Source organism: Triturus cristatus, chromosome 9, assembly GCF_964204655.1.
Source record: "Triturus cristatus chromosome 9, aTriCri1.1, whole genome shotgun sequence".
Classification (NCBI taxonomy): domain Eukaryota; kingdom Metazoa; phylum Chordata; class Amphibia; order Caudata; family Salamandridae; genus Triturus; species Triturus cristatus.
In genome coordinates, this window is record NC_140592.1 from 347,004,802 (window position 1) to 347,026,710 (window position 21,909).

Consider the following 21,909-nt stretch of genomic DNA (forward strand, 5'->3'; position numbering starts at 1 on the left):
TTGTTGGGGTCAGGGCAGAAGTGGCACTGGGGTTATATCCACCAATCATACTTTTGAGCGGATGCTGGAGACAGAGGGGCTGATTTAGACTTGCATGGTGGCACAGATCATCTCCTTTGCCACCGTGGGTGGATTGACCCCCCCCCCACCCCCCCCCAAATTAAGAGATCAGCGCCAGCCCAGTGGTGATCTCTGTACTGTCACGGCATCTCCTTTAAAGGCACAAAACGTTTGGTGTGCGTCCACCATTTTTCTGATGCCCGTGCACCAAACTATTTGCTTTTCAGATAAAAACTCCCAAAGCGGGAGCTTGTTTGTGAAACACAAAAATAATATCCCTCATAGCCAGGGATTTGTCTCAGACTCCTTTGTGCTGTTGAAATAACTCTTCTAACAGTGGAACTAGAAGTTGCTATGCCGTTGGGAAAACTGATAGTTTGCCTGATTCATAACTGAGCGGTAGACAGAGGGTTTGGGGAACTCTGTCACATTTGTGTCAGAGTACCCCATATGCCAAACAGTAAATCAGGCCCTACGCCGGGGAACAAATCTGGAGTGGAACTGGGAGAGAGAACAACTCTGAGTCAGCCGGTTGTCACACGCCCATGCCATAAAGAGTGTTGCCTCCTAAATGGCCTTAGGTCCCAAGCCCCACAGGCAGACCTTGTGAATGTTCAGACCTAACCATTTTGGGTGGAGACATCCTGCCAGAAAATCAATCTTAAAAAAAAAAAGTTCCATAGAGAGCTACTCTGAATCTGCGCTAATGTGCACAGAAAAAAAAGGAGTTGACTTCATGGTACCGGAATGGCACCTATCGGGCTCTGACGATGTCCAGGGTGGGATCCGACATCAAGATGGAGCAGAGGGTCTCCTATTGCCACAGGAGAGCTGTTTCAAGTACTATGGCTCCAGTATGGTGTATGGGAAAGATTCATGAGGTGAGGAATCTGCAAGTAGAAGTGTCAATCAGAAACATCTTTACATTAGATTACTGATGCAGTTTTCTTACTGCAATTTAACAGTGTGGTCAAGTTAAGACTATTATGAGGAAATTAAATAAATACATTTCCAAATAGTTATTGCAAGCACCTATGTACTACATTATAAAACTAAATGGTGCCAACTACCATGCTTTCTTGAACGGTAAACACTGTGTAGTTTGAGCAGTCAAACAAGATTAATGATTTGCACAATGCATGACTTGGAGGAAAGCACAGCCATTGTTGTTATCAATTCCCAAGTGAGGTGAATCATCGAGAGACTGACAAATGACAGCAGAGTATTCAGGTAACACATTCTCTCGCATACATTTACATGGACGTCCTAATGAAAGCAGAAATTCTGAAGTTACATACCCTTTTACAGAGGGTTCCAAATCTACCACAAAGTCCGCCTGAAAATCCTCCACCACAGTTTTTCCAATCCAGTCCTGGAATACATAAACAATCAACTGATTAAGAAAAGATAAGGTTAATAATTACATAACTCAAAAGGCATTGGTTTCTAGGTATTGTTTTGTACACCACCTTTACACGATGGTCAAATACGGCCACTATTGCTCATCATTATGAGTCTGAGAAAATAGTAAAGATAAAACCTTTTTAATACTCATACAAAGATCGTATAAGTGTGCACGGGAAAAACCAAAGGTTAAAGATGTTATAATTAGGTCAAATTTAAGTTAAAATTGACCTAAGAGAAAACCACTGAAATGTAACAGTTATAGTTAAATGAAGTAACTTTAACTTGCATACTTGTCATATAGTGATGTCATCAATGATGTCCTTTTAGTTTAAAATGTTACTTTAACCATTGGTCTTTTTAGTAAATTTCTGAGGGTGTTTAGCAAGATATTTTTACCACACAACTGAAGGCCACTTTAACCTTTGTTTTTCCCGTGAATTTCTAGTTGTTTTTTTTACGAAAAGCAATAGGTTATTAACTTTCCCAGCCCCCAAATGCCCCCTCAATCCGTTCCCCGCAATGGCCCTGGGGGTTACCCACCATACGATCGAGGGGGTCCAGGTACCACTATGCGCCTCCCTATACTGAGTCCCTGTGTAATTTATAATGCTGCAACATTTCTCTTCATTTTGTGGCCAGCCAATCAGAGTGCAAACTCCTGCGGGTCTCTCGGTAGCAAAGTGGCCAACAGGAAATAAAGCCACTCACGAATTCAGATCACTCTATGATTTGAATTTGCCTGCCTGCAGGACTCCCGCTTACTCAACCATTCAGAGATCTTTATATTTTTTACCTTAATTTCTCAAAAACTACTGAACGCATTTACATAAAATCACAAAAAGCATATTTTCAAGGTAAAGATCTAGCTTTCTGAAAAATTGTGCGTTATTTCGTTCAGCTGTTTTGGCTGCAGCACTCTTCAACAAAGCTTGTGGATAATGCATGAGGAAACTGTGTTTTTAGACCCCCTTTTTCTCTGTCCCTGCTTGCCAGATCACCCTGAAATTTTCCAGTGTGGTGCTGAGGTGGATTTTTGGTGGAAAAGCTTCAGGAAGACTTGTCAAACGGTGCCAAAGTTATTAGCAAAATTAAAAATCCTTTTCCTATGGTAACTGGGTCCCAAGTATATGTGTACGTATGTATATACAAATATATATATATGTATTTTCACTGAAAAAAACAAAGGTTACAAGAACTTTATAGTTACGTTGACGTTTTACCCTCAACACCCTAGAAATTCGGCAGTTACCGTTCTAGTTACACCCAAAGGTAACTATAACTTGTGCCCTCGTCAGGCACTACTAATTACCCCACAAATTAAATCACTCTTGACATCTACGATGACAACATTTTGCAGTGAATTTATTGATGAGAAAACTGCATGGTGGGGCGTGAGTTATAGTTATCATATGGCACAAGTTATAGTTACTTGAGATATCTAACTGTTGAAGTTTCTATAGTCCTCTGAGTGTAAAATCTGAACCTAACCATAATGTCCCTGTAACCTTTGATTTTTTAGTGAATTTCTAAGGTTTTTTAAAATTCTATGTCAGGACTGGAGGCGAGGATTATGCCTTCTCTCTTTGCTTTATTCCGATAACAGCACATTCAAAAATTAACAAAAACTATGCTTCCCATGAACCTTATGGAAAGGTAGTAATAAAACAACACATGGTAACATCCAATCAGGGGCCTCCTAGCCCAACATAGTCCTCTGTTAATGTCCCTTCTCCCTCTTTCTTTGCTGCCGCACAGCCAGATAAGTACTCTCCAGGCTTCGTTCCTGGTTTGAACATTTTGATAATTATATGGGTGTTTATCACCGTTGTGCTATGTGCGCATTGCGCTTGCTTTGTCTTTCTCCCCAGGCTACGTTGGCGTTTTGACTCGCACGTCCGCTGCGGGAGCCGCTTGTGGAGTCATTCGTTTGATCTCCGGCCGCGGGACGGGTTTTCCGTGCCTACACGGTTTCCTTTGCCGGAATTAGGCTCTGCACTGAAGACCTCCCTCCACCAGGAGGCGTGGGAGGAAGCGGAGATGCGGCGCGCTGCTTGAACGAGCTACTTCCTCACAGTTCGAGCAGTGCGCGCGCACTCTGGAAGTATTTTCTGTCCCCTGGGGCTAGAACCCCAAAATATTGCGGTACTCCCGCACCTATCTGCCGGCTGCCACCCAGCCCCACAATCTTTGGCCTGAACCACGGCCTGGTGGGTTACCACCCTTTCAGTCTTCTTCCTGCCCCTATTATCCAGCAGGTATGGAATACTATGATGACTATCAAGAGGAGGAGGATTGTTGTAATCTCTCTCCTTTTCCCTGGTCCTTCCCTGAGGTGACTTTCCTTTTCTTTTCCTAGTGGTAGCTTCCTTCCTCCCCCGCCTTTCCTCCTTCTTGGTACGATCCTCCAGAGTTCACCTTGGAATGTTCAACAGGCTGTCAGTGGCGGAGAGTGGATGACAGAATAAAGACGCTTGAACTTTAACCGCTTCAGAGTGTCTTCATTTCAACACTGGCGACGAATTGGCGAGGGGGGCCATTTCTGTCATCTCCCCTTTCAGTGCTCTCTCCTTTCTGCATTTCGGATTTACTATTCCTCGGTTCATTGCCTGTGAGGACGCAGAGTTGGGGCTTTCCAAAGTTCCTTGACTGCTGGCGAAGGGGGCCATACATGTCAATTCCCCTTTCAGTGCTTCTTTCTTTCTACATTTCGGATTTAATATTCTGCGGTTCAGTTCCTGGAGGACGCAGACTGGGGGCTTGCCGGAGTCTTTGACTATGGCGCAACAGTTTCCTGTGTTATGTCTTGACCACCGTGGATCCTACTCGCTCCGCTGTGAAGTGCAGCCTAGTGCCGCTCTTCTCTGTTTTCATCTCCATTATGAACTGTTGCTGAGTGTAGCAGGTCGCGTGTGGTTCTCTCCAAGGGAAACTGCAGTGTGTTACCTGTTTAATCTACCAAATGTGCCGCTCTTTCTCAGAAGTCGGCGGGTGGAAGTTGTGTTCCTGCGCACATGGGTGGTCCTTCTGTCTGTGGTCATTGGATTGTGTGCATTTCGGGAGCCTGCGCTGGTTTCTTCTGCAGAACATGTCTCTTCCAAGAAACTACCTTCTTATGTGAGGAAAAGGAGTCTACACAGGTAGGATGAACAACCACACCTACGGCCAGCCCCAGCTCAGGCGTGTGGTGCTCATCTGCTTTATACTATTGGACTATGGTGAAACAACTATACTGTGTGGTTTTCCACTTCCTTTTTAATGGGAATGCAATCACCGCTTTCAGGCTGATGCACTTGGGGGCACTCTCCACGACCATGATTCTATCTCTACAACTGGCATGTACTGGAGTCATTTTACTGCCTGCGCTGGGTGTCCGGGGGCAAAGTAACGCTACCCATTTTGAACTTTGAATCCTGCGATTTACTCCAGTGACTCACCTGTTAACTCTATGTTTTTCGGTGTCATCTTCGTTGGGAAACCTATCTTCCTGTCAAGTTTCTGCACCATATGACCTGGCGTTAATATTATCTTTCTACAACAATGGTTGATGCTTACTTACTGCGTAGCATCTGTGGCTCCCCACAGCTGCTGTTTCGTACTAAGATGGGTGTTATCTATAAGGCTGAGGTAACACGAGTTGGGGGGGGTTCCACGCGCAACTCCACCTCTGAGTTCATCCAATCTAATTATGGCCAGAAGTATACAATTTATAAATGAAGTTGAGCATGCCAGTCTCTCGGGGCAAATATGTGACTGAGGTTTAACTTGGCATTGGGAAATTACAGGCACCTTATTCCATGCTTACGTAATGCTGAGGGAGCCGTGTTGGTGAGTTGTGTGTCACGCTTACACAAAGGTGCCTGTCTCCGGAGGGTTCTGTGACTGTCTTTACGCTGATTCGACAGTGATGAAATATCCATTTTTCAACAAGTTCACTTCCCTCAACCACGATGGTGCACCCTCTCTCACACCTATACCCCATTGCTTACAACTACAAATGTGGCAAGTAATGGAATGATGCTCCTGGCCATGCTGTGTGACCGTGTACGCATATACACTATGTTATGGGGAAGTTATACCTTTCACTAATTATCCTGTCATTACGACCTTCACAAAGTGACTGTTGTCATCGCTTCGTATTTGTGCTGTGCAATAGGTGCCTGCACTGTGTTGAGCGACGGGTCACACCGCTTCCGCTCAGCATGGTGATTCTTTACATTTCCTTCGATCTATATGTTGTGAACTGGAGTTCACTTCACTATGTGTGCGCAATGCTGGGACGGTAACAAGTAATAACTGTCATTCCGTGTTGATAATCTTTGCGGGGAAATTTATCTCAGATGGAAGCTCGAGGTCGAACGCCACTTCAACCGACGTCCAGCGCGTCACCAGCTCCAACGGTGACGTATTTCGCACAGTGAACACTTTGGTGCATTATTGCACCGATAGCCATCCGGCTCGACGTTCCGTACGTGACTCCATGTTTTTAGGATTGTAAACAATTATGACAGCAAGCTTCTCCAGGGTAAAGGAAGCAGGTGGTGACCTATCAGTGTGGTTTTTAGTAAGCTTAACTATTTGGGGTGTGCTTCCCTAAATGCTCATCGAAGTGAATTAGAAGCCTAAGGTATGTCAATATTATGGAGTCAGGGTGAAACTTTTTTTAGACGTCTCATTTTCGGTGCCTAATGTATCTGAAGGAACCAGTAGACTTTTAGATCCGCAAACGCACACAGAAATTGCAAGATTTCCAATCTACAAGTTTTTTCTGTGTTCAAGGGCATGATGGGACACCTGAGAGTGACTGTTTGTTTTTATTGAAAGCCATTACAATGCTGAACTTTTCAGAATTCATGTCTACTTTCAGGACCTATAAGGTGGACAGTGCGTTTGGCTAAGCCTGGCCGATTTTGGTATCCTTTATGTTTAAGCATTGTGGCATTTCTGTAAATTACACTAGTTTCAGCTTCTTGACTACCGCATGTCTTCACAGGAAATGAGAGTTCCGTTGGAACTTCCCAATAGTGGGCGCACGCAGGTTTTCACTGGGTGTCCAACATTGAGACTCATAAGTATCTGGCCTTCTCCTCCTTGTGGGGACACCTCTAGGGTTGGAGGTGCATATGGGTTCGAGCATGCATGCTTTATGGGGCTACATTTCACGTTCTTGGAACAGCACCCAATCTTGGGGGCTCATTTTCAGGTTTTGTGGTGTGCTTATTTACACTTTATATTATTTTCCCTACACAGGGAGGGCATGGGTTGGCCATTTCCCTTGCACTCACCGGGTACATTTTGGGTTCACCTTTCGCTCATGGGTTGTGGGTACACACCGCCATGGTTTATTGCTTGGTGTACTTGTGTACCACTGTACATTTTTTATAGCCTTGCATAGGTTGGGGATGGTTCATGTTTGCCATACTTTTGCCGTCCTTGGTAAAGTACGGTTGTTACTCTCAAATTAGGGCACCGGTTAGGGGTCATGCTTCCATTCACTGTTACTTTGTCACCCCTACCTGGGCACATATTTTATGAGCTGAAACCATGTACATTTCTGGGCTCCCTACTTAGGGCGTCTTAAGGGTTCAGTCCCATTTAAGTTTTCCTCACCTCGCTCGCAGGAGTAGAGGAGGGTTAGGTATTCTAGTCCCCATGACTGATATCTTCCTCTTACAAGTTGCATGTTGGATTTTGTATAATGTATGTCAGCTCATGCATTGGGATTGTTTATTGAATATGGGGGGGAAGTAATAGTTTGCTGTCTGTACATACTTTGCTTTTTCTCCGCTTCCTCCTTGTTCAGTTTTCATTGTGTTATCATACTTGGATTCGTCGGTGAGATTGGACGTCACATTGCTTGATGTCGTCCTGTGTCTCCAGCCTTACCTTGTTCGCATTTTCTTTCCCTGTCGTGTGGTGATCTGTATTCCCTCCTCCTTGTGTTCGTTCGTAGGTAGGCTGGTGAAGGTAGGCTGGTGAATGCTTTACGTTTGCCTTATTCGTCTTTCTTTCTGGCCTGCCTGGCAGGTGTGTGTGATGGGGGTTGTCATTGGCATGTCTCTCCTGCTCGTTTCGTAGTTTTCCTTCTGCCTTCTTTCTTGCTATGTGGTGCTTGAGGGAGGGGTTCCCCATCTCCCTAGTTGCCTGCACAGTATTTGCATTCTGCCTGACAATCCCACCATGACCCCTCTAGTATGTCATTGTTTTGTACTAATATCTCTCTGATATAGTTGGTACTTATGGTATGGATGTAGCTTTGATTTGTTCCTTAAGATGTAACAGGGCGGTTTTTCCTTCCTTCCCTGCTGGCGATCCCCGCCGTCCAGACTCTGGGGGTTTCTATGTCTCTGTTACATTAAGCTTGTTACTCACAGGTCTTGGTACCCGCTCACTTAGTCCTTTCCCCTGGTTTTCCTTTTCCCTCGAAGGGAGATGTGTTGTAATCTCTCTCCTTTTCCCTGGTCCTTCCCTGAGGTGACTTTCCTTTTCTTTTCCTAGTGGTAGCTTCCTTCCTCCCCCGCCTTTCCTCCTTCTTGGTACGATCCTCCAGAGTTCACCTTGGAATGTTCAACAGGCTGTCAGTGGCGGAGAGTGGATGACAGAATAAAGACGCTTGAACTTTAACCGCTTCAGAGTGTCTTCATTTCAACAAGGATCCTCTAGCTGACTTGCCTGGGGGGGGTGGGGGGGAGAGCGCCTTTTATGAGGCGTTTGATACTTCTATATACAGGGCGGTTGATTGCGAAAGGGTTTGAAAAGCTAACCCCCCACCTTTCTACAACCCCAGAAGCCCCGGTGCCCGATCTTGGTGCTCCGCCACCTAAAAGCCCCTGGGACTCGCGGGTAGACCTGGACGCATTTGCGAGGCTCAAACAGGCCTTTCCAGGCAGTCAGCATGCTTTACCTGCAGGGCCCTCTCCTACCCTCCTGCCGGCCACATCTAACACAGACCCAGCTACGGCGGAGGATGCAGACTAGAATCCGGGCCCTTCCAGACCTGGGCTCCCATCCCGCCCTTCCCAGACTCCTCAGAACACATCTGTTATGCTTGACCCCAACATTATCGTCCACCCACGCTCTTCAGAGTGGGCCCTGGCTGATAAAGTTGCCACTTACGTTGCTGGGCACATCCGCAGACCCATAGAGAAGGAGGCCCGAAATTGTTTGCGCGCGGAATGCCCCCGCCCTTCACTGGATGGAAAGTGGCCCTTACACTGGAAATTGACCCCCGCATGGCCACTTTCCTCCAGAAGTTTATCAGAGATCCTAAAAAAGGGATCAACCGTTCTTGGAGTGCCTGTCAGGACAAGCTCCTGGACGCCCTCGGCTCCATCACTAAAATCCTTGACATGGCCGTGGAATCCAAGGAGTCAGGCTCCATCATTTCTCCCGAAATGTTGTCAGGATGGGCCCAGAGGGCCGTGATTTTTTGGGGTAATGCCAATTGTGCCCTTTCCACCGAGCGCCGCTGCTCCCTTCTTATAATGATCGACCCTAAACTGGGGGATTTGGCGGACTCGGAGGCAGGTGCTGTTGCTCAAGGAGGTCTCTTTGGCGAGCCTTTCATAAAAGAGCTCGGTAAGTTCGTTAATACGCTCACCTCACTGGACAAGGCATCTGGTAAAACAAGCTGCTTTACATTCCTTTGAGACTTAGTCTGAAGGCTGCTCTCCATAGCTACCACTAGGATAGCTTTAAAAAAAGGTTGTCCTTAACCTAATCATCAACAAGGGTTGTTTGGACTGGAACAGGGTGCCCACTTTAATTAGTGGACAGCATATACCAGGCCAACTTTTCACACAGTCCACAACTAAAAAAAAAGTATTCCCTCATGTTTTTCACGGGGCAGGGGCCGCTCGGCCGGTCGTCCTCCCCATCACAATGCTCAGAGAGGCTCCAGACAATTCCAGGACCAGTCCCGCTTCGGCAACTTTTACCCCACCAGAGGTCGCCGCGGCAAGGGTAAAGGCTTCAGAGGAGGAGCGTCCACCTCAAGCCCCGGTGAGTGTTATCCATTGTTCCCAACTAAAAATAGGGGGAGGCTGGCAAATTTTTCCCAGGCATGGCTGTCGGTCACACAAGACGCATGGGTACTACAGACCATTCAGGGGTTCCCTATAGAGTACCAAGGGATTCCAGTCCAATGGGCCACACTCCGTCCCATTCAGTCCTCAACCCAGGATGCCGCCCTTGTGTACGGGGAAGTCACTTCCCTCCTCGACAAGGGCGCCATCTGTCTGTCCACTCCTCACCCCAGGGGGTTTATGAGCAATATCTTTTTGGTCGACAAGACAGATGGCGGTCGCAGACCAGTTATCAACTTAAGCGAGTTCAACGAATGGTTAGTCAAGCGCCATTTCAAGATGGAGGGGATTCATCTCCTCCGAGACGTCCTCCGTCCGCTGGACTGGATGGTCCATTTGGACCACAAGGACGCGTACCTGGTGATTCCTATTTTCTCCCCTCACAGACGTTTCCTCCAGTTCGCCTGGCATCTCCAGGTCTACGAGTGCACGGCGCTTCCTTTCGGCTCTCCTCGGCTCCCTGGTGCTTCATCAAGGTGCTTAAGCCTATGGCGAAATTCCTGCGAGCCAGAGGCGTCCGGATGATTGTCTACCTGGACGATATCCTGCTGATGGCTTTCGGATGGCTGTGGATTTACTTCAGGGCCTAGGCTTTGTTATCAACTAGCAGAAATCTATGTTACAGCCGACTCAGTCCATTACCCTTTTGGGGTTCGTCACAGACTCTACCACGTCTACACTCAGCCTGCCGGCCAAGAAGGTGACCAAGATACATCATGAGCTGAGACGGGTCCTTTTCAGACCCCAGGTCTTCCTCAGGCAGCTAGCGCGGGTGGTGGGTCTCTTGCCAGCATCCATCCAGGCCATTTTCCCGGGCCCGCTCCTTTATCGAGCTTTTCAACGCCTCAAGGCGTATTCTCTTCGCAAGGGTTTCTCTAACTCTCAACAAGGTCTCCCTGTCCTGGGAAGAACAGGAGTAGAACCAGTGGTGGCTAGGCCACATGGATGCGTGTAACAGCCGTGCAATATTTTGTCGCGCTCCAGTTCTTGTTAACAAGTCAGACGCCAGCAGATTAGGCTGGGGTGCCAGGTGCGGGGACCTCTCTACAGGAGGGGTTGTGTCTCTCGACGAACAGAAGTTGCACATCAATTGCCTGGAACTCCTGGTAGGATCATTCGCTGTTCGCTGCTGGACCAGGGACTCAGTTCAGTTGTGCATCCTTCTGAAAATGGACAACATTTCGGCGGTCCGGTATGTCAACCATCTAGGGGGCACTAGGTCCAAGGCCCTCTCGGACCTAGAGGCGAGTTTTTGGCAGTATTGCCTGGACAGTCACATTTCAGTCACTGCGGAATATCTGCCAGGACGCGACAACCTGGAGGTGGATTTCCAATCCCGCCACTTCAGGGATTCCAGCCTTTGGATGATCGACCGGAGCGTCTTTGCGAGACTTAACGATTTCTGGGGTCCGTTCACGGTGGACCTGTTCACGTCCAGACTAGATCATCAGACTCCTCAATTTTTCAGCTGGAGGCTGGACCCCTGGCGGTAGCCACGGACACGTTCCTCCAGGATTGGAGTGCGGAGCAGGGGTACGCGTTCCCCCCCTTCGCGATGATCACGAGATCGACGGCCCAAGTTCGCAGGCAGTCAGCGGACCTAGTATGGTTTCCAGTTCTTCTGGAACTTTCTTGGGATTTTCCAATCCTACTCCCCGCTTTCCGACACTCCTCCTGAGTCCCAACGGAACTCACGTCCTCTGGTGTTAGCGAACTCCTTGTGGCTCATGGCGTGGCGGATTTCTGGGGCCGATGGGAGACCCCCCCGGACTTTCGCAGGAAGCTGAAGCATACATCTCCAAGGCTAGGGCAGATAGTACCATCAAGCGATACAGATCCGCATGGGGCAGATGGTCCCATTGGTGTATGTGATGGGGTTTTGATCCCCTGGTCACGGACGTGGTGCATATGGTGAATTTTCTGGCACTACTCGCCTCCAGCGGCATGGCATATAGGTCAATCAACACGTTCCGCTCTGCGATTTACGCTGGCCATGTTCCGGTTAATGGCTTGACGATGGGTGAACATCCCATGGTATGCAAACTGTTGCGTGGTATTCGGTTCTCGCTTCCGCCGGAGCCCCGGTACTCTGCCCTGTGGGATGTGAACCAGGTCCTCAATTTGTTTTTGTCCTGGCAACTGAATCGTTTTCTCTCTAGGAAGGAACTTTCGGCCAAGTTACTCTGTCTGATCTCTTGCAGGCATGTCTCTGATGTTAGAGCTCTGGACATAACCAGCAGAATGTTTACTCCCGACAGGGTGTCTTTCACCTTGCTTCGCCGGACGAAGTGCCATACCAGGGTGATCTCTTACCCGGCATTCCCAGATTCTCCAAAATTATGTGTGGTTAGGTGCCTCAAGGCGTATGAGGAAATGATGGAGGAGTTCCGTCCCCCTGGTGAGCGCCAACTCCTCATTGCTCTCCAGAAGCCTTTCAGGGCAGTTTCCTCTCCGACCATCGCCAGATGGGTGAGATGGGTGATGCAAGAGGCTGGTATCAGTCTCCGTCACTACGGAGCACATTCTGCGCGAGGAGCTATGGCTTCAAAAGCATTCGGCTAGGGTGTCTGCTTAGAGGATATCCTCAACGGGGCAGATTGGTCTTCGGACTCTATGTTCAAATGATTTTACTTCAAGCCGGTGCTAAATATGGCTCACTCGTGGTGAGCAAGCTTTGAACTAGCATAATCCTCGCCTCCAGTCCTGACATAGAATGAAAAATGTCCTAGCTAACGTAACAGACAGTTTCAATTCTATTAAGGACTCTGAGGCGAGGTTTATCCCTCCCTAGGTCCCAAGAAGAGACATCCCTCCCCGTACTTTAGTAAGTAATCTGCCTAAATGTATTATTCATTGAGTCACACTTGCTTTGCTGCGATACTGTGACTTCTTCTGTTGCAGGTGTAGTGGTTACGGCTCTGTTGGTAAAATGTCCTTGTCTTTGGCAGGTTCTGACGCGAACAAACAAGACGCATGAAGAGATTGTGATGGCGGTCTTCGCACGACGAAAGAGAGAGAAGGGACATTAACAGACGACTATGTTGGGCTAGGAGGCCCCTGATTGGACACTGTTTCCATGTCGTGATTGGATGTTACCATGTGTTGTTTTATTACTACCTTTCCCTAAGGTTCATGTGAAACGTAGTTTTTGTTAATCTTTGAATGTGCTGCTATTGCAATAAAGCGAAGAGAGAAGGGATCATCCTTGCCTCCGAATCCTTAATAGAATTGAAACTTTCCGTTACGTTAGCTAGGAAATTTTTCAATCAATTTCCTAACTATAACGTTCCTATAACCCTAGTTTTCTTCAGTGAATTTTAATGTTTTTTAATGCAAAGTAATATTTAATAACCATACATTAATCCAACCGTTGACCACCACCCCCCCCGCATGCAGCCAACCTTATGCCACAAACAGCCTTCAGACACTCTAACCCGTGCCCCCGCTATTCACAGTGACATTATCAATGATGCCAAAGATGATGTTATGAGTGATGTAATATCTGGGGCAATTAGCAGTACGTGGTGACCGTGCAAGTTATAGTTATCTTGCGACACGAGTTATAGTTACTTCAGAAAACTATTACTGGTGAATTTCAGTGGTTTTTAGAGTTTAAAACATTACATTGTTACTGAACATTTCACCTAACTATAAAGTTACTTTAACCTTTGTTTTTTTTGTGAATCTATATATACACACAGCGACCTCACACATTTTCAAAGGTAGAAGAATCGTTACAAAGATGTATGAAATGAATCCACTTAATGGAACATCGGCTAACCATCAGTGATTCCTTGTATATATCTATAAGGACGCCACTTATTTGTCCTTTTTAGGTCTCACCTACTCAGCGTGCATGCGCTGCATAGGATGACCTTTAGCCGCCGTACAGCCCTTTTTCTAAGCACATACTGATGCTTGTGGCAGCATACAGCTTGTGGGAGTGCGCAGCGGCACGCCACAAGCACGAGTATGTGCTTCGAAAAAGAGCAGACTGTGCGCGCACGCACATAGCACTCCCGGGCTCTCTCTCTCTCTCGTGCTCTATCTTCAATGCTTGTTCTCTTTCTACCCCTCCACTTTTCCTTTCACTCGTTAGACTTCCTCATCTGAAACCTCCGAGCGTTGTTTTGTCATTGGGACATTTTGGGTCCACCCCGCGGTCTTGCAGTTATAATAAATGCTTTCTGTGAGTTGTAGTAAGCTTAGTTCCCGTCTGTTAAACCAACTGGACTAACTCAAAGGAAAACTATTATTTATTGGAAAAAAAGATCAGGACTGCAAGCGTTGTGTCCCAATGACCTAGAATCACGTATATATCCTCCCCTCGGGCGCAGATTTCCCAGATTGATCTTCTTCAACTTTTTCAACCTTATTGCCTCGCGTTCACACTATACACTGCCTCCAGTCCACCCGTTTCGCACCAATGCTTCGCAATTGTTTACTCTTTTGCTTCTCCACTGTACCAGATACCAGCTGCAACCATTTAGTGCAGCAGAATCTTCTTGATACCACTTCTCCCAGTTGATTGTAATTGCTGTTGTTCACTGCCTCAGGTACTGTCGTTTCACCTCCTTATGCCACTTCCTAGACCACAACAGTCATTGGTCCCACTGCCGCTCTTACTCCATACCAAGTCCATGGAACCTGTTTCACCCACCTGTCTGACCAGAATTTCACCTGCTTCTCTCATCTCCATTAGTCTCCAGTGTACTAAACTTTCGTCCCTTGGGGTCCCACCGCGGCCCCATCATCCTCCTGAGTTCACTTTTCACATCCCGCTGGTCACTTCCGACAATACCTGGCTGTCTCTTTTCTCCCACGTTTCTAATTTTATGGTACCTCGTATTTATCTACTACGTAGTTCACTGTTTCACCCCTTGACCCCCCCCTTTGCTACCTTCCAGATTGCGCTGACTCTATTACCTCCTGGTCCACGTTTCTATTATCACTGCTTCTGTTCATGCTGCCTTTAATGAGATGTTTTACTCGGCGCCACCACGGCATCACTCAGCGCCACCACGGCATCACTCAGCGCCACCACGGCATCACTCAGCGCCACCACGGCATCACTCAGCGCCACCACGGCATCACTCAGCGCCACCACAGCATCACTCAGCGCCACCACAGCATCACTCAGCGCCACCACAGCATCACTCAGCGCCACCACAGCATCACTCAGCGCCACCACAGCATCACTCAGCGCCACCACAGCATCACTCAGCGCCACCACAGCATCACTCAGCGCCACCACAGCATCACTCAGTGCCACCACAGCATCACTCAGTGCCACCACAGCATCACTCAGGGCCACAACAGCATCACTCAGTGCCACAACAGCATCACTCAGTGCCACAACAGCATCACTCAGTGCCACAACAGCATCACTCAGTGCCACAACAATATCACTCCGCATCACCACAGCATCACTCAGCACCACATCAGTATCAGTCAGCATCGCCTTTGCATTAGTACACCACCACATCATCATCACTCAGCAAGACCAGAGTATCCTTCAGCATCACCTCAGCATCACTCAGGGCCACCACAGCATCACTCAGCACCACCACTGCATCACTCAGGGCTACTACTGCATCATTCAGGGCCATCACTGCATCACTCAGGGCCACCACTGCATCACTCAGGGCCACCACAGCATCACTCAGCGCCACCACCACAGCATCACTCAGCGCCACCACCACAGCATCACTCAGCGCCAGCATCACTCAGCGCCACCACCACAGCATCACTCAGCGCCACCACCACAGCATCACTCAGCGCCACCACAGCATCACTCAGCGCCTCCACAGCGTCACTCAGCACCACCACAGCGTCACTCAGCACCACCACACACACCACATCAGTATCACTCAGCATCGCCTTTGCACTAGTACAACACCACATCATCACTCAGCAAGACCGGAGTACCGTCTCCGCACCAGTCACCACCACCATTACTACCAACTCAGCACCACCTCGGCCTGCTCTCGGAATCTGGCATCTGTTGATTCTCTCCAAGCGTCTGGCCGCTGCTAGTGTTATAATACAGGTACTAGTTCCCAACCTTCACCCTCCGATTGTTTATGCCCCCTCAAAAATAGCTTTAACAAACCATCACTGGAATAGGCAGAAACAAGTTCCCAGCATTGCAAGAACAAAAGGAATTTTTTTATTGCAAATACTTTTTTTAATATGGTTGTTCAGTTGTACATAATGCCTTCTTTGTCATATATAAGTTAACAAAAATGCTTCTGACACTTTTTCATTATAATATTTCAGCATGCTGCACAGCAGCCACACTTCTCTACAGCACAGCTTGAAGACATTGGCAAAGTCAATAGCTCTGGCTAAACACTTATTAGGCCCCAAAGGCGAGACCTATTGGCTATGTCAATGCTTGTTCTTGATTGGGTTAGTGAGGGCAAATGGAAAAACACTCTCAGATTCAAAATACAATCCAAAGGGCAAAGAACAGATTTGGGACCCTCTAACCTCCTTACGCGGCACCAGTGAACATGACAGAATGTACCAAAAAGAAAAAAAATTCTGTGCTGGCAAATCACCTGATTTACTTGGCAATCCAATAAAATTCTGGGCAAAAACTAACAATGAGTTTATTAGACCAATTTGAATTTAGGGCTTTCTATTGGTGTGCCTTCACCAGCGTGACCAGCATGCAAGCCAAGTAATGTTCACTAAAAATGCAATCTTTCATGTCATGTAGCCAGCTTCAAAGGGCTTGTGAGCCAAAATATGTAAAAGTACACTCTTATTTCAATGATTGAGGCTTCCTGGATAGCGTCTAAATAAGTAGAGGTCAGCAGAAGAGATTGAGTATTTAGGTCCTTATTTAGACGATGGCAGATGCTCCATTTCCCAGCTATGTGGGGGGGGGTCATACCCACTTCCAACATGGAGAAGGACCATCCATTGTTTTTGGATATCAGCCACCTGTCTAGCAAGTATATTTATAATGTGAAGGGAGCCGCCACCGTGGCTCTCTTCACAGCACTAAATCTTTTCTAACTTAGAGACATGTTTAAATGACCTAGGAGTCTGTTTTCTCTAAACAAAACTTAAATAGCCCTGTATACATGGAGCTTTCTCCATGAGCTTGGGAGTCCTTTATCATTTGGCTGCCTGTGTTTGCCATTACTCGCCTAGCGAGCAAGTAAAATGAGTGAAGGTAACCCCTTTCCACAGTAGGGAAGGATAACCGTCACTGCAGATCTAGCAGTCCAATAGCAGATAGACCACTGGGTCAGAGGTTACCATCAGCATAGGCAGTGCAGATAATAAACCAGCTATTACAATAACACTAAGGGTTCAGTATGGAGGGAGAACCATCAGTTTACAGCTTTCATCTCTCTCAACCAAACCCTATATGAAGCCCTTCATTCTTTAGTAATCAAGATATCAAAAAAGTATTTCTTTGTTGACCAACTACCTACTGGTATGATTTGTAAAAGTTATGTGGATGTCAGAACAGGGTAAGAAAAAAATGAAAAGCACTAGTAGGTTACATTAAAGGACTAAGATGGTGGTCAAATCCCGAATGTCAAACCAGAGCTACCTACTCACATATGGCCAAGCAGATTCCTTTCAGCAAATGTCTCCATAATGGCCAGATGCTCCTCTGAAAGTCTGACAAGCATGTGGGTCAGGCACTAGGAAAGCAGCATGTAACTTAGAAGTTCACAGTGGAGGACCATGCAAACGTTTTTTTTGGGGGGAGAGATTGACCCCACTGAGAGAAGTAGTAGGAGGAAAGGTATGAAAGGAAGTTTATGAATCCACAAGAAATATCATTACCAATGTTATGTAACATTTCCTTCCGACAGATTTCTTACCTTATGAAGGAGTCCCAAGGCAACACTTCCAAGAGCTGGAATTAATTAGTGCAGCTTAACCAAGAAAATGTTTTAAACACCAAGAATATCGTGTTAACAGCCACAGCGACGTATTTGTCACTGCTGTGGGACAGTAATATTTAGCTAAAGTACACAGGGATATTTAAGTGGCTGCCAAGCAAGTGTCAGGCACTGGGATGCCTCTGGTGACAGTCACAGGTGCAGCTGTGGGCCTAGCAGAATGGGCACGAATGCACTTTGGAGGAACTTTCACAGTCAAGGAATAGAAGATCTTGATACAAAGAATAACCCAGTGGAAAATTGTGAATTGGCCAGTCTTCTTTTTCTTGACTCCAGCAAAGCCCACAAAGGGCTGATCATGCACTCTGCACTGAAGAAAGTTGTCAATGTAGTCAGGTACTGCAAACATTTAGTCCAGTCTAAGCAGTCAATCCTTCTCTTTGGTGGGATGAGGAGGGGCGAAGAATAGTGAAAAGAGTGATGGCTGGCCCATGTAAAAATCAGATACCATAGTAGGTAGGAAAAATGGACAGGTATGAAGAAGGAATGCATCTGGGTAGATCACTGTAAACAGCAATTGAACAAAAAGGGCCTACAATTCATTGACCTTAAGGGCTGAAGCAATCACCATTGAGAAGACTGTCTTCGGAGTAAGAAGTGGAAATGGGCAATAGTGCATTGGCTCCACAGGAGGTGACAAAAGAGAAGTCAGCACAAGATTCTAATCCCACTCAGGAACAATAAACAGAGTGGAAAGAAACAAATATATTAAACCTGTGAGAAAACATGCCACAAATGACAATTTAAAGGGAGAAAGCTGATCAAAGAGAAACATGAAGGCAGATAGGATAGCAAAATAACCTGTCGGCCACTGCTAGATCTTGCTAGGCAAGAGATAGTGTGATGTGCGCATCATCAAAAATGTGGTACAGAATGCGTTCAGACCATCAAACTTGCACAAATGAAGACATATGTTCCACGGTACTGCATAAATTGTGTAGCGGGTTTCCTGACCGCCAATATCTGTATAAGGCATGCGTGATCATCCTGCATTATCACCAGGAATTTTATCAGAAGTGGGACAAAACTGAGAACACTCCCAGATTTGTGCTTGATGAAGAGAAACACGTGGACATTTCAACCTGCAGAAGATCTGGCCAGTAACTTCGGGCTTCAGCTCCCACTCATGGTTCGCCAAGGAGGGATGCCTAGGCACATCCATTCTAAGGTTGAGGGAGCCTGAACGAGAGGCATGCCACAAGCAAAATCCCGTATAACCAAGCCTACTGCCAAAGACAAATCACCTAACTCAAGAGTCAAAGATCTCACACCGCAATGTTTGTTAATACAGTACACAAAAGTGATGTTGTCGGACAGAATCTGAGTGACTCTCATTGAGTTGGAAGGGAGAAAGACTGTCATAAAAAGCAAGGCACCTAACAGCTCCAGCACGTTTATGTTCAAGCATTGTCCGACGCGAACCAAAGGTCCAACGATTTCATGTCACCCACACGGTTGCCATATCCCAGCAAGGAGGCGACCATGAACATGGGAGCCTGCACCTGAGGCAGGCTGAAAGATTCACCAACTTGTTGGATGAATTTACTCCAAGATTTGCACCCACACCAGAGCTTCTTTTGTGCTGAAGCTACTGTTTTTTCAAGCAGGACTGAAGAACTCTTATCCACCATATGGCGAGAAGCACCCTAAGTGTGCCCGAGGCCCTCAGACCCAGCACGCATATGACCTGCAGAACTGGGATCTGTGTCAGAGTCAAAAACACCAGAATAATATCCTGGATATCTGCAATCTTTTAAGGGGGAGAAAGCCTTCATGCCAGTCATGTCCAGTGTAGCCTTTATAAAGACCAGCCTCTGTAGCCGCATGTAGAGGCTGAACTTTATAGAAATTCTGAGCATCTACAGATTTATGGGCATTGATCGTACAGCCCAAGTTACGGAGATTGGTTGTAGTGCACTGAAAATGTTCCTTGACCTGTGACAGAGAGCCCACCTTCACCAGCCAGCCATCCAAGTATGAAATACTCCTGACTTCCCTGTAGTGAAGCTGCGACAACTACCAGCATTTTCGTGAGAATTTGTGAAGCAGTCTTCAGCCCAAACAGCAGGACTGTGACCTAAATGTGCTGGCACCCCGTGGGGAACCTCAGATTATGTTTGTGGGTGGGGTGGATTTGCAGATAAAAACAGGAGTTCTGGAGGTACAGGCATGACATCCTGCTTTGAGGACCAGCAGGACTTGGCACATGTTCCGCTGAATGAACACACTCAAGAGGCAGAGGTCATGTCCTTCTTGGATACGAAAAACATAAGAGTAGAATCATGTGCCCCTAGCCTGCAGAGGCCCTATCTCTATTGTCACTTTGATCAGCGAGGCAAGAACCTAGGACTCAAAAATTGAGGAGTGTGCTGGAGACCACATCCTGGTGGAAGGTGGGCGGTCGGGAGGGAGAGACAAAAAAAGGTAGGGCACAGCCCTTGCGGATTACCTAGATGACAACAATCCTGTGTGATTGTCTCCCAAGTAGTAGAAAAAATAGGAGACTGCACCTCTCATCCGCAAAGGTGGTGGCTTAAGGAGGATGTGGAGTCAGGGAGGGTTTGAGGCAGCAGAGAAGGCAGAAGATGGAGGGGACTAGATCTGCTGCTGCTAGCGGTGAGGTCTTGTAGAGCCACCCCTATTCCAAAAGGAAGGGTACATCTGTTTAGGTGTTTGGATTGGCAAAGAAAATAAAGTTGATCGACCTGTTGCCTAGGCGAGATCTCCACCCCAAAAGAAGAGAGGTCATTTACAACGGTCAGTTTAGTCCAAGGAGTCCCGAAAGAAGACAAGTGAGATGAATGGTTGGGAGCTTGGTCAGGAAGTTTTCAGCTTTGCCTTGAAGAATATTTTGGGGTAAAATGGAATATCTGTTAAAAGTAAATGTATTGCTGCAGAAAAAATCCACTGAAGAGTGTCCAGGTATGTCAAGTATCGGTTGGGGGCTTACCCCCCTCCCCCCACCCGGAGCACCATTTGACGGAGCCGCCAGCTGGGCTGTATACACGTAAAGCGGCGTACCCGGAGGAGGCTAGGGAGCTTCTGGGAGCTCAGAGGGGAGGGCTGCTCAACGGAAGGTAAGGACTGCTGTCCGTACCAACTGAGCTGATGGGAGCCGCGGGAGAACATGACCGGAGAACCCCGACCGGCACTGGATGGTGAGTGGCAGCGTGCCGAGGGCAGGGACGACCTAGTGTGGCTTGAGGTGTGGATGCTCCGGCGTCGCTCCTCTTCACACTAGCCTCCGGGGGCAGATAGCTCTTGGACCCGCTCTGTGTCCGGGTGCCCATGCAGTGGCAGATGAAGAATGAGACACGGGAGCTGCACCTGTACCCTGTGAGGCGAGAGAACCGATACTGGAGGTGAGGGGTAGAGGCCAGTTAGAGAAGGCCAGGGCGAGAGGAGGATCGAGGGGATGACCTGTCTTATCACACCTCCTCTCTTAGCTCTGTGGAGTGACCTGCCCAGTAAAAGATCGCTGAGATTCGGACCCAAGGAGCTGTGGCGACGATTCCCATGACAACAGCAGGGAGTGCCCAGGCATAAAGGGTGAGACTTGGTGGTAAATTGTTAAGACATCCACGTTGATAGGCCGCAGAAGGGGACTCTACTTATGGGAACACGTTGTGGTGTGCCCCCCCCCCCCCCCCCCCCCGGTTCCCCAACCCGGCAGGCAGCAGTGAGTGGTGTTGCTGAGTGGAGAAAGGATTCTGCGGGTAGCGGAGCGGTGATTGGGGAGTGATCATCAAACATGGCGGGGAGCAAAGACAAAGAAAATGCAACAAAACAAAATGGATTTCTATGCAGTCCCAACACATGCCCAAAAGGAAAGCAATGCCATCCCTAACCAAGTCAGGGGAAAGATACTCCAGAACCGTCTCAGAGAAATCATGGCTGCCATACAAGGCATAAAGGGTACTCTCAAACCAAAACTAGACTCGGTGGTGGCTGAAATGTCGCTGATGAAAGCTGAGCTCAATAAGGAAAAGGACTGCCTACGCAACACAATACAGACTGTTGCGGGCATTTCTGAGGCCAAAACTCAGTTCCAGAAACAGGTCTCCGCCCTACAGAAGGATAACGCAATTATGCAGGCACGACTGGAAGATATGGAGGGTAAATCCAGACGTAACAACATCTGCCTGGTGGGGGTTCATGAGCGAGCAGAAGAACCATGCACGGACCTCTTCCTGGAAAACTTTATAATGATCGTTCTGCAGTCCAAAGGCCTCTCAAAATATTTCTCGGTTGAATGGGCCCATAGGGTACCCATGGCTGCTCCCAGACCAGGTGCGCCTCCTTGCACAATCAGTGCATGGATATTCAACCATAGAGACAGAGACACCAGATTTGAGAATTGAGGGTGCAATGGTCAGGCTATACTCAGGCTTTACCCTTTGAAATTGAGACATTAAATATATGATGCTATT

The 21,909-nt window shown here is 47.5% G+C and overlaps 1 protein-coding gene across 2 annotated transcripts in view; it reads right to left on the minus strand.

Moving 5' to 3' along the window:
- Positions 1-21,909, minus strand: part of FANCD2 (FA complementation group D2) — a 1,050,809-nt gene that overhangs the window by 796,625 nt on the left and 232,275 nt on the right. For both annotated transcript variants that reach the window (XM_085625116.1, XM_085625117.1), the window contains exon 22: positions 1,359-1,432. In XM_085625116.1, the coding sequence (XP_085481242.1) occupies positions 1,359-1,432 (74 nt within the window). The remainder of the gene's footprint in view (positions 1-1,358; positions 1,433-21,909) is intronic.